This window comes from Mycteria americana, chromosome 6 (assembly GCF_035582795.1).
Source record: "Mycteria americana isolate JAX WOST 10 ecotype Jacksonville Zoo and Gardens chromosome 6, USCA_MyAme_1.0, whole genome shotgun sequence".
Taxonomy (NCBI): Eukaryota; Metazoa; Chordata; class Aves; order Ciconiiformes; family Ciconiidae; genus Mycteria; species Mycteria americana.
This window is the reverse complement of record NC_134370.1, coordinates 18,216,292-18,229,240: the sequence shown is the minus strand read 5'-3', so window position 1 is coordinate 18,229,240 and position 12,949 is coordinate 18,216,292. Positions and strand designations below refer to the sequence as shown.

The 12,949-nt window shown below is 39.9% G+C and overlaps 1 protein-coding gene across 1 annotated transcript in view; it reads left to right on the top strand.

Moving 5' to 3' along the window:
• The window catches only part of DNTT (DNA nucleotidylexotransferase), a 97,008-nt gene that overhangs the window by 54,291 nt on the left and 29,768 nt on the right, over positions 1-12,949 (top strand). The window contains exon 8 of the mRNA XM_075504091.1: positions 4,582-4,684. Coding sequence (XP_075360206.1) covers positions 4,582-4,684 — 103 coding nt within the window. The remainder of the gene's footprint in view (positions 1-4,581; positions 4,685-12,949) is intronic.

Genomic DNA, 12,949 nt, shown 5'->3' with positions numbered 1-12,949 from the left:
TGCACAAGGTTAAGAAAAGCTTACAGTTTTACCTAATGCAAGCACACACATGGAAATACAGTATCACCTTCTGTATCCACTTGAACTCTGTATAAGCACAAAGATTGCTAAACGGTTTTCAGGGTTTTGACACATAACTCATTGCTGCAAAAAAGTGGTTGAAGCTCCTCCATTAGTGAAGTCTTGTGAGTGGTAGAGAAATGTCAGTCCCTCTTTCTTCAACTAAAGTCAGTTTATCAGAATTGTGATTGATATGGTTTAGCCATATATAATATCCTGGGATTTCAAAATACTCTGTACTCTGCACACAGACTACTCTAAAATGCCTAATTATGCAGATGTTGCCGTTGTAGAGTAAGACAATATGATTATCCTTTGCCATATTCATATATTTAAGTTTTAGTCCTAATGATAGTTTTGTTTGATGACTTGGAATCTAGATTTTGTATTAAAACAATAACAGCAAAAAAGAAAATTCCAACAACCTTAAAGATAATTAATTGACTACTAAGAAACACTTACGAGCTTTATAAAAGTTTAGTCAGCTAAGAATTGAACACAGTTAATTAACAGTGCTGTGTCTTTTATAGTCTTCAGGCTTGAATAAATTATTAGGACAAAACCTAAGCTGCGATTTCAGTTCTGCAAGGTGCTGGGTCTTTTATAGCTCCAGCCCAACAAGGATTTAGGTTTAGATTTAAAGAAAAGAAAAAGAAGATGTAAGCGGCTCTGAATAGCAAATCCAAAACTTGAATCCATGTCCTTTTCTGTTCAAAGCCTCAGAACCTGAACTCCCCAGTCATGTCCCTGATTACTCTGCTGCTTTTGCTTCATAACAGCCCCAGCATTTCCAGGTATAAGCAAATAATTTCCCAGATTCTGCTTATGCCCAGGTGGAATCTAGAAACTAGACAGATTATCACTCTCATTTCACAGGAGGCCTAGAAAATAGACAAGCTCTGAGCAACTCTCAAACACATTAGAAGGATGTATATTATTTTTTCTAAAATGTCATTGCAGCTGTTTTTATTTTTGAAGTAGTACTCAAATTTTATATAAAAGCCTTAAGATTAGAGTACGTAGGCAGTGGTGTGCCAGAATCGAATCCCCACATCTCCCACCATCCATTAGTGTGCTATAATCAGTAGCATGGGTGGATTTATGCCACCCTGCAGTATAAAATGGGAGATTTGTAGAGCCAGGAAGAGAGAGTGTGATGTAACGTCCTGGCTAGGATGCCCGTTTAGAGAGGAGAACTTTTAAGAATCTGCTCCCTGCACCAAGCACTGGCTCTGTATTTTTTATTTAAGAGCCAGTGGATGACAAATAACTTGGCTGTGAAAACATCAGTGTTCTCCTTCCTGGATGAGTGGTTTTAATCCAATAGCTAATAACAAGTAAATAAATAACCTGTGGACACTGGCGTGGACCCAAAGGCTATCTCCGAACTCTGGTCCTGGAACTGTACCCCAGTGGAAGGCAGAAGGAGAGGAGACTGAGGAGATGCCTCCTGTGAAGCAGGAACATTGCCAATATTCCTAACTGAGAAAAGTAAGGCAATAAAAAGATGAGGAATCACTGCACCAATCACTGGGCTACCAAATGCAAGACAAAACCAGGCACTGATAGCATCAATTTGGTGTTTGTTTTTCAAACAAAGTGTTTGTTTTCATTTTAAGTGAATGATGCTTAGTTAACCCCCTTCAGTCTTTAGATCATGATAAAGCCCATCTGTAGCCCTGTGTAAGGAACCTGCTCTCTTGAATGGGATGGGGTTTGAAAAAGACTGCAGCCTGCTGCGTTGCTCTTGGTGAGCTTCAGGAATGAACAAGAGATTGAGGTTTCATCTCTGAGGCACCTAATCAGGTGATGAATTCTGGGTTTTCATATCCAGTTTGAAGACCAGATGTCTGGCACCCTAGTGTTTAACTTGGATATAATCAAGTCCAGTATCATATCTAGTCTTTAGGTATATAGTTAGCTTCAGTTTCAATGAACTGTTGATGTGCATATAGAGTTAGTTGTTGATAAACAAATACATATGTTTACATACTTCCTGAGCTGGGGACAGAGCACCTTGGCACTATCCCACCCTATGTGCCCTTTATGTAATTTTATGAATACCCATGGTTGTATGTTTTTATGTATGCACATACAAATATATAAATATATATGTGAAAAGCCCTACTTTGCTGAAATCAATGGCCACGTTCCCTTCAGCTTCAATAGAATGATGGTCTGCATCTATGTGCACTTTACTGCATCTTTTTGCATGATTTACAAGCCGTGAGCAATATATGTTATACAGCTTTTTCATTTACTAGATTGTTTTTCTATTTTAAGGAAGGTAATAAATTTTTCTAGGATGAAATACATTATTTGGTAAAGAGTACTAGTGGAAATTAGACTAAATGTTCCAGTAACAGCCTGACAAATTCAGTCAGAAATTAATCCAATGTGCATTAGTTCAAAGAGAAGCTGAAATATAACTCTGACAATAACAACGATTTTATATTGTCTGCTTTTATATGAGATTTAAACACTCTAACTTCACAAATAAAAAGCATTTCAATAAATGCTCTCTGTCTTGGGAAATAGATGGCCAGTGAAACACCTTGGATTTCTTGGGATTTTATGGCTGGATTGATGCAGGATTTTTTAGATGTGGTTAACCTAAAATGTGTATGTGTTGAGTACCAGAGGAAGAATCGGGAATCAGCTTCCCATTTCCTCCTTTGTTTTTTTTTTTTTTTTTAATAATTTTAGGCAAGTTTTCTTATGCCACTTTCTGCATCTCTAAGATAGGAATAGTAAATTCCTTCCCTTTGGAAAAACATTTTGAGACACATAAGTAAAAAGTGCTATGTAAGAGCTTTGGATTATTATGGTAATTTAAGAGGTAATGAATGTCATCCTACAAAATAACTCAGAAAGTATTACATGGAATACTAAATGTTTTTTAACTTCTTGAGTTTGAATTGCTGTTTGGTTTCTAAGCCTAGACTGATGCTTTGTTTGAAACTTCTTTTGAAATCATTTCCACCTGTTTAAGCAGTTTTGACTTTGCTGCAGACACGGCACAATAGTTGCATTGTAGTGAGTTAGACTGCTTGTCAAATGTAAAACCTAGATTTTCATTTCCTTACATCTTGCTGCTAACGCTGTTCAACTATCATCAGTTAGATGATTTCCTGTCATGCAAATGGCAGTTGACATGTCTGCCAATCAGTCCTGTTCCTACAAATTTCCAAGTTTAAGAAATCAGATTCAGTTTTATGCAATGTTTTAAGAGAATGAACTATATCATCAAATACAAAAAAGCAAATCTTTTGTTTTGTACAGTTCCCATTTTCACTGCTTGTATAACAATTCACAAGTTCTCTGAATACTGGGCACAGTGTTGAACTGAAGCACACCTGAGCTATAACATCACGTACCCTTGTGGACATGAGCAAGAGCAGATTTTTCCCATGAACACATGAAAAAGATTTGGAGATGTGCTACACTTAGGTGCCACTACTCCAGATTTCGGATGCTTACTCCACCTCCTGCATACTGCACCTAGCTGCAGAAATAGCTCCTCTGCTCCTTTCTCCTTAGGCTGGCCTGGCTACAGCCAATAAATAGATGTGTATGCAGTCCCTGTTGCAGTATTTAGACCAAAATGAAAACCTTGTATTGGTTCTACAATCCTCAGATGAATTGCACTGTAAGATAAATTTTCAGATGTTCTCAAACATTTTATAATTGTGAAGGGAAACATTCCGATAGCATGCTTTTGCCTGTTTTCCAACGATAGCTACATCTTAATCTGGCTTAGGTTTAATACATTTGGTAAGTGGATGAAAGGCAAGCTGAATGCTTAGACTTAAATGAAGAAAAACAAGAGGTTATGACATCATTTAAGAAAATTTACAATTAAGCTTTGCACATATGGATTTAATTGTGAAATCCTTAGTGGGTGTAATAAAAAAGCTTTAGTCACATTAAGGCTGAACTGTTCTTGAAAAAATCAAGCTCAATCTCTGCAAAAAGCATTGTTATATTTTAAAAGAGAAGAAATGTAAAATACTCAGAGATTTTATGTCTGCCATTAAAAGAAACAATAAAATTATTCATAATCACAGTTTTGTTCATTAAAGTGTCCATCAAAACCTAAGAATAATATTTAAGCCTGCAGTAGTCAGGCTGGCAAGTTTATCTGCTGTTACTGCACTGGATTCATAATATGTACTACGGTATTTTGATTAGGCTTTTTTATCCAAAGATGACTGAAACCTTCTTTTCTGGGACTTAAGGGGAAGAAAGAGAGAGATTTAACATTACCAAATGGATCTGCAGTATCTAGTTGAACAACAGAGAAAATACATCAAAAAGCTTGAATTATTGCTTAACAAAGAACACTGACAGACCCGATAAAAGAAATAGAAGATTCTATTTTGATTATGTTCCAAGAAACATTGCTATCACTTTATGCTGCAAACTCTTTTTATAATGCAGCAAAAATATTCTCTTCAAAAGTACCGTGAAATTCAACAGGAACTTAACTCTTTTAGTCTTTTTGTTATATATTACTTCTAGGGGTAAGAAGATTGGCCATGATATAGATTTTTTGATCACCAATCCAGGACCAAGAGAAGATGATGAACTTCTGCATAAAGTTGTTGACTTATGGAAAAAGCAGGTATGAACTAAATAATATTTGGCCAAAAAAGACATGTTCTAACAGCACTGAATTAAGCCTATGTAGTGCTTAAAGAATGTTGACTCCTTTTTACAGATGACTGCAATATTTTGAAATTAGATATTGCTCTATTTGGTTATTAATCATGATGATCTAGGTGCATCCTCCAGCTCTGAGTGCTAAAGTTGAAGGTTATATCAGAAGTACTCAACATACATTCTGTTATATCTTACCCTAAGAATATGCAGCTAGTCAGAGGTAAGAAATCAAGCTAGGTGGAGTTTTGAGTGACACAGCAAAACTGTTCTTATGCTTTGAAACAAAACTGTATTTAATTTCTCCTTGAGATAGGAGTAGGTTCTCCCAAGGGGAACTACTTCAGGGAGCTCCAGCTTTAATTGTAGTGGATTTGGGTGTTGCAATTGTTCATCTAAGGCTTTTGGGTTTTTTTCTATTCAGCTTTCTTCAGTTTCAAGCAGCTTTAAAATTGGAAGAGTCTGAATTATAACAGGTGCAGCTACCTCAAAATATTCCTGAGTCAGAAATATAGTATGTTGGGAATAATAAGCTTTTGTTTCTTCTTTTACCTTTCTAGCCAGGTAAGGTATTTTTCAACATTTACTACCTGTACTGTTCAAAGGAATTGAGTACATTTCAACAAGAAAAAGGCTAACACTCTGTCTGAGGTGAATCACCAAATGCCCCACTGTGAAGTAAAGTCAGCTTTCAGTGCAGAAAGCCAAGCCTGGAGAGAATGCTTTTTAATTGATTCCTGAACTATGTACTTTAATTAACGTATAATGGGTTAACACATGAAAGACATTAAAAACATCCAACCAGACAAAAGCTTATCTGACTGTATAAAGTTATCTGTTTCAAGGTGGTCAAAACCTTTCAACTGGCTTTAGTGGAAGGACTTGAAACATTTTTTCCTCGTAAAATACAACCTTAGCTGAATTCCTCTTCCTTCAGTTGACTTTTGGTCTTTGAAATGTTAACAGATTATTATTAATTTTTTAGATTTCTGTGACTTCCATCCTAATTCTGTACAGAAAGTTTATGTATTGAAGTAGATTGCTAGCAGGTGTAATTTATCATACTCCAATGAAAAGCAATGAAGCTGTGGCAATTAATGACTGCTGAGGAGCTACTCTATTTTTATCTTTTCATTATTTATGTAAAGTTTCTTTCTCAGTCATTCTACTCCCGTTATTCTGAGAAAAGTTGCATTTCTTCTTGGAAGCTGTCATTTTACCTTCTTAAGCAGACTTGAACCTCTAGGAAGACATGTGTGGGTCCTCCAAAAATCCTGTTTATTATCACACAGCAGAAGGGAAAAGTGGTGACAGGCTGAGGCTAGAGCCTGCCCTGAGTGCAGCCTTTCATTCCTTCTCCCATTCCATCACACTCCACTTACATTAATGAGAACAATGGCTGTGATCTGAGAAGTCTGGCAACTGCTGAAGCTTTTCAGGTCACTCTCAGCTGCTTTCGTTAAATAGAATTGAAAGGAAAGAAATAGAAAATAAATTGTTCTTGCTGATTTTTTTTTTTAAGGATAAAATTTGGCAGAAGTGACTGCAGGGAGAGTATGGGGGGTCAAGGGTGGCCAAGGGTTTGATGAAAAGATTAGGATTCCTCTAGGAATCCCAGCATGAAGAAAATGTCAGAAGTGGAGATGCACAATGGCTGTAGAAACCAAACCCAAACAAGCTGGGGATTGTTTAAAGCTATGGACAAATATTTTCTGTGTTCTGTTTGTCCTCCAGAATTTTTATGGCTTATACTACTAGATATACTGCCTCTCTACTGTGGCAGTTGTAATATACAGGCTTTTACTGGCACTACTAAAAAATAAGCTGCCAGCAAAGTCAAAATGCAAAAAAGAAAGAGAGGAATTATACTCCTCTTGCCTTTTTATTACCTTTGATTTCTAAGGGGGAGAGGGGGACGCAAAAAACCCCAAACCTAAAGCACTTTTATACTTTTTGACAGTACACCTGTCATCTGCTTCACAGCTTTCTACTTTTGTGCTACTGCTTCAAAGCCAAATTCATCAAAGAACATCACTGAGGTCACAATGTTGACTTCCTTTTGGCAGCTCTTAGCAAAGGATTCTGCAATGTTTAACTTCTAAACTATGGACCTCAGCCTTATTTAAATAGTTTAAAAGGGCCTTTTTCTTAGCTGAAAAGTTTAATGTAACAAGATCCTTCCATTGAAAGATGTTGAAAACTAACTGGTTAAATCAACACCATCATGCTCTTTGATGCAGCATCACCAGGGATAAATGGGCTGAGGAACACAGAACACAAAGTCTCCATTGAGCTTCAAAGTAGAGTGGCAAAACGGAAAAGCTGCAATGCAGTACACAGGTTATGGTTTTAATGGTTCCAAAAAGCTTCATAAAGAAAGTAAGAAATTACTTCTGTGGGTTAGAGCTTGGAAGTCCGTGGGCAAATAGGCTGAGCCATCTGTGTCGATGCAGCTCCATTCACATACTGTGTAAAGACATTTTCATTTTTTGCTAAAAACCTGTATCACTATCTTTAGCACTGTTCCTGTTGTTACATATGTACTTTCAACAAAGGAAGAGATACAATTACTACAGGCATTCCTGCATTCTTCATTTTTTCCCTTTGTACTCACCTAAGTATAGTGTTGCATTTTTATTTTGGCTTTAGGAAAATGAGGAATGTAGATGCCTGCCTGTGCTTACTTATTTTAGTATATTAGTGGTCTGGTTTAGACTCTATTATTCACCCTTGCTGAGGTGAACAGGTCAGGAAGGGGAAGGCTTGATGTCCCATTAAGGTGGATGGTGAGGAGCAAGTAACCAGTCTCACTTTTTCATTGCTGGAAACAGTTTTTTGTAAACGGGGTTCACAGAACAGCAGCACATTCATTATTGAGTGACAGCTGGATTTTAGAGCAACAAAACCTGTTTCTAAGACAAGATACAGAAATGGTTAAGAGGCCAGAACAAAGAGCTTATTTTTTTCAGATGAATGCTCTGCCCATAAGGATGCAGAGCTCCTTTGTGAACACATATTGTCTCACCATTGTCTCATGACTCAATGCATTATGAATTTTTTGTTGCATTCTGGCTCAGCTTCAGCAGGAGCTGAGGACATTCTTACCTAAAATAGACTGTTGCATGGTGGTTAGAGTACTGGACATGAGAGAACTTGGCTTAAATCACTTTAGGCAGAGGATGGGGCTGAATCTGATTGTCCTGCTTGTGAGGTTATTGCATAAAGTAGGCAGAAGTGTTCCATTTCCTGCTATGTTTTAAGTGAAGATCCAGGCAGCAGTGGCATTTCTTATGACATCTGATCTTTCTGATGACATCTGATCTTTCTGATGTGTATTGTATATCTGTATGTGCGTAAGTATGTATGTATATGTCCCTATCTATCAATTTATCTTGCTCACCAGTGCAAATGCTCATTGCATAGAGAGGGAAACATCTTAATTCCTGGACTCCCACGCTGGTCTGTCCATTGCTGTCAAAACCAGGCTGTTCAGGACATGCCCAGAATTAGACCATTCCGATGTACAGGGAACTTCAAGATGAAAAAGGGACCAAGGCAGCTGATCAAGCCTTTGATGCCATTTGCTAATGATTCCTCACCCTAACAGGCCTGACTGCTCCCAGGCATCAGTTCCTTGAGCTGTTCCACTTTATAGAATTCCAGACATCTCACCTAGATAGAGATTTTGCTGAACTAATGTGCCTACATTGTATTTTGGATTAGCTATAGGTATTTCACTGAAAAAAATAAATCCTGTTTCACTTTATTAAACCATCTTAGAAAGAAATTAAGAGCAACAACATATATACATTTCAGAAGAACATACTGGATTACATTTGGATTACATTACATGATCACGAAATGATAGAGTTTTTGATACGTGGAGAAGCGGCGAGGGGGGTCAGCAGAACTGCCACCTTAGACTTCCGGAGGGCGGACTTCGGCCTGTTTAGGAGACTGGTCGAGAGAGTCCCCTGGGAGGCAGCCCTAATGGGCAAAGGGGTCCAGGAAGGCTGGACATTCTTTAAGGAGGAAGTCCTAAAGGCACAAGAGCGAGCTGTCCCCAGGTGCCGAAAGACGAGCCGGCGGGGAAGAAGACCGGCCTGGCTGACTAGAGAGCTCTGGCTCGAACTCAGGAAAAAGAGGAGAGTCTACGACCTCTGGAAGAAGGGGCGGGCAACTCAGGAGGACTACAAAGGTGTAGCGTGGCTGTGCAGGGAGAAAACTAGAAAGGCCAAAGCTGAGCTAGAGCTCAATCTGGCTGCTGCTGTAAAAGACAACAAAACCCACTTCTTCAAATACATTAGCAACAAAAGGAGAGCTAAGGAGAATCTCCAGCCCCTAGTAGATGGGGGAGGGAACACAGTGACCAAGGATGAGGAAAAGGCTGAGGTACTTAATGCCTTCTTTGCCTCAGTCTTTAATAGCAGGGCTGACTGTTCTCTGGGTACCCAGCCCCTGGAGTTGGAAGATAGGGACGGGGACCAGAATGGAGCCCCCATGATCCAGGGGGAAACGGTCAGTGACCTGCTGCACCACTTAGACACTCACAAGTCTATGGGGCCTGATGAGATCCACCCAAGAGTACTGAAGGAACTGGCAGATGTGCTCACCAAGCCCCTTTCCATCATTTACCAGCAGTCCTGGCTAACTGGGGAGGTCCCTGCTGACTGGAGATTAGCTAATGTGACACCCATCTTCAAGAAGGGCTGGAAGGAGGACCCAGGGAACTACAGGCCTGTCAGCCTGACCTCGGTGCCGGGGAAGCTGATGGAGCAGGTCATCCTGAGTGCTATCACACAGCATATAGAGAATAACCAAGGGATCAAGCCCAGCCAGCACGGGTTCAGGAAAGGCAGGTCCTGCTTGACCAACTTGATCTCCTTCTATGACAAGGTGACCTACCTAGTGGATGAGGGGAAGGCTGTGGATGTTGTCTATCTAGACTTCAGTAAAGCCTTTGACACGGTTTCCCACAGCATTCTCCTGGAGAAACTGGCTGCTCATGGCTTGGATGGGTGTACTCTTCGCTGGGTAAAGAACTGGCTGGATGGCCGGCGCCAAAGAGTGGTGGTGAATGGAGTTCACTCCAGTTGGCGGCTGGTCACAAGCGGTGTTCCCCAGGGCTCTGTGTTGGGGCCAGTTCTGTTTAACATCTTTATCAATGATCTGGACGAAGGGATTGAGTGCACTCTCAGTAAGTTTGCAGATGACACCAAGTTGTGTGGGAGTGTTGATCTGCTGGAGGGTAGGCAGGCTCTGCAGAGGGACCTGGACAGGCTGGATTGATGGGCCGAGGTCAATTGTATGAGGTTTATCAAGGCCAAGTGCAAGGTCCTGCACTTGGGCCACAGCAACCCCATGCAACGCTACAGGCTTGGGGAAGAGTGGCTGGAAAGCTGCCAGGCAGAAAAGGACCTGGGGGTGTTGGTTGACAGCCGCCTGAATATGAGCCAGCAGTGTGCCCAGGTGGCCAAGAAAGCCAATGGCATCCTGGCTTGTATCAGAAATAGCGTGGCCAGCAGGACTAGGGAAGTGATCGTGCCCCTGTACTCAGCACTGGTGAGGCCGCACCTCGAATACTGTGTTCAGTTTTGGGCCCCCCACTACAAGAGGGATATTGAGGTACTGGAGTGTGTCCAGAGAAGGGCAACGAAGCTGGTGAAGGGTCTGGAGCAGAAGTCTTATGAGGAGCGGCTGAGGGAGCTGGGATTGTTTAGCCTGGAGAAAAGGAGGCTGAGGGGAGACCTTATCGCTCTCTACAACTGCCTGAAAGGAGGTTGTAGAGAGGTGGGGGTCGGTCTCTTCTCCCAGGTAACAAGTGATAGGACAAGAGGAAATGGCCTCAAGTTGAGCCAGGGAGGTTTAGACTGGATATTAGGAAATTTTTCTTCACTGAAAGGGTTGTCAAGCATTGGAACAGGCTGCCCAGGGAAGTGGTTGAGTCGCCATCCCTGGAGGTATTTAAAGGACGTTTGGATGAGGTGCTTAGGGACATGGTGTAGTGGTGGTCTTGGCAGTGTTAGGTTTACGGTTGGACTCGATGATCTTAAAGGTCTTTTCCAACCTATACGATTCTGTGATTCTGTGATTTTCAAGTGGTATAAAATGGTCCTACTTAGCTTTAACAGAATTAATCCAGCTACCAACAATTATGAATAATGACAGCTTGTAACATTAAAAATAAGATAGGATTTCATTTAATTGAAAAGGACAAAGAATGCTAATGACCATCTTTGGATTGATTTTTCAGTTATTGATTACATATTTTTCTAAAAATTCACATTTTTCCTCAGTTTGATCATGGATTTACTCCAATATCAATGCTATTGATGTGCCAGCACTCAGTCCATTTAAGTAAAAGTGCATAATCATTCTAAAAAGGGAAAATTGTTATGGGTATTAACATAACTGCCCTAAAAAAATACATTTGGTTTTGATGGTGGTGTAAATTTGAGAAATGAAAATGCCCACATTTTAAAACTTGATTGTGTAAACAAAGTCTACAGCACTTTACGGTGTATAAGATCAAGCTGAAATTTGCAAAGAACTGCAGATTCCCTGACATAGAGTAATGAGAAGGCTGTTTTGCAGCTAGCAGTAGCCAAAACTTCACACAATCTTCACAGCTGACTGCCCCTTCAGGCAATACTTTTTTCAAAATGTACAGAAGTGCCATTTCAGCTTTACTTTATGGGGTGATGGTGATGTCCAGTGCCTAATCAAATCAGGTTAATTGGAAACATTATCCCAATGGATGTGACCTAGGCTTTGGCTCCTATTTAAAGGTGATATCCTGGCTTTGAATTAGGTTTCAACTCCTTGTTGAACTCAGCACATGTGTAATTGTTGCCTAATTGCATTTTTTTTTAAGTGAAGTAGATATTTACAGTGGCCTACATGCTCTCATGCTCTTCCCATTAGCTTTAGAAATTGCCCAGCCAACCAACTATGAGAAAACACTACAGAATGATCCAGATAGAGGTAGTCCTAGAATATCTTTCTAGTCACACTTGCTAACCGTGGCCAACTGCAAATACTGAAAATGTATTCAGGTAGAAGACACGGCTAGTCAGCAAGGGAAAACAGCAGTAGGAAGGCTCCAATAATGATTTGTTGTAATTTCTTCATGATTGCTTGATGTTACATTTCAGGGACCCCAGGGAGTGTTCCCTTGAATTTCCTAAATATGAAAATAGGATGAGAAAAAAAAGAGAGAAGGGACCGATCTTTAAACGCTGTGGCTTAACAGGCAGAATTTGTGCTCTTCAAGCAGCTGAGAGATCTCGAAGGGAGGACCTTTAGTAGGTATCCAGGATGACTTTAGGTAAAGGGAATTTCTTCATTTTCAATGTGGGCAATACAGCAAAGACTGACATGTCAAGTTTACCCTGTTTTCATTTACAACTATATATTCCTGTAATGAGTAGCAAGCTGGAAAAAATGACTCTGAAAACTAAGTAAAGCTGATGCAGAAGAGATCATCTATAAGATGATAACACAGCTAAGTGTTAGAATGAAAATATTGATGAAGAAGAGGATACAGTGTATGACTAAAAGTTGAAAATGAACATCTTAAAAGGCCTGAGCATTTTATGTTAAGGCCATTTTGTCTATTACAGACACACAGGTAATACATAATCATGCTCCTCAAGAGCTTGCAGGCTAAAAATCCAAGTATGGGATACTGGTGGCTGTGTGCGACTGTCCCCAGATCTCACTGAGACAAAATATTGCCTAGGTGCTTGTCTGCTTGCCTGTGAAGAGAGAAACCACTGCAGGCCGTGATATCTTGCTGGATTTCTCAAGCGATCAGAAACAAAAATCCTACTAAGACTTCCCACCTACAGTAGGAATTCCATTCCTTTTGTAGTCCACCTAAAGATGGGCTTTAATTCCCAATTTCTTGAGGAGATTTCAACTTAATTTGAACAAAGAGGACACAAACACTGATATACACTGTGGCAAATCTGCAAAACTGGTGATCTGAGCACACTGTCTACGAACAGCATACAGGTACTGGAAATGTAGGTACTTGGAACTACAAAATAAGACTTTAGCAAAACTTAATGTAGTTAGGATTCTGCCTAGGGAAATAAATTATTTAGATTCGTTCTGGGATATGCTATGTAATGCCCCAAACCTCAAAGAGCAAAAAGGAAAATGAAGCAAAAGATGAGAAAGCACTGATGAAGTAGCTGGAAGATTTTTACAGAGAATGGAAAGAATG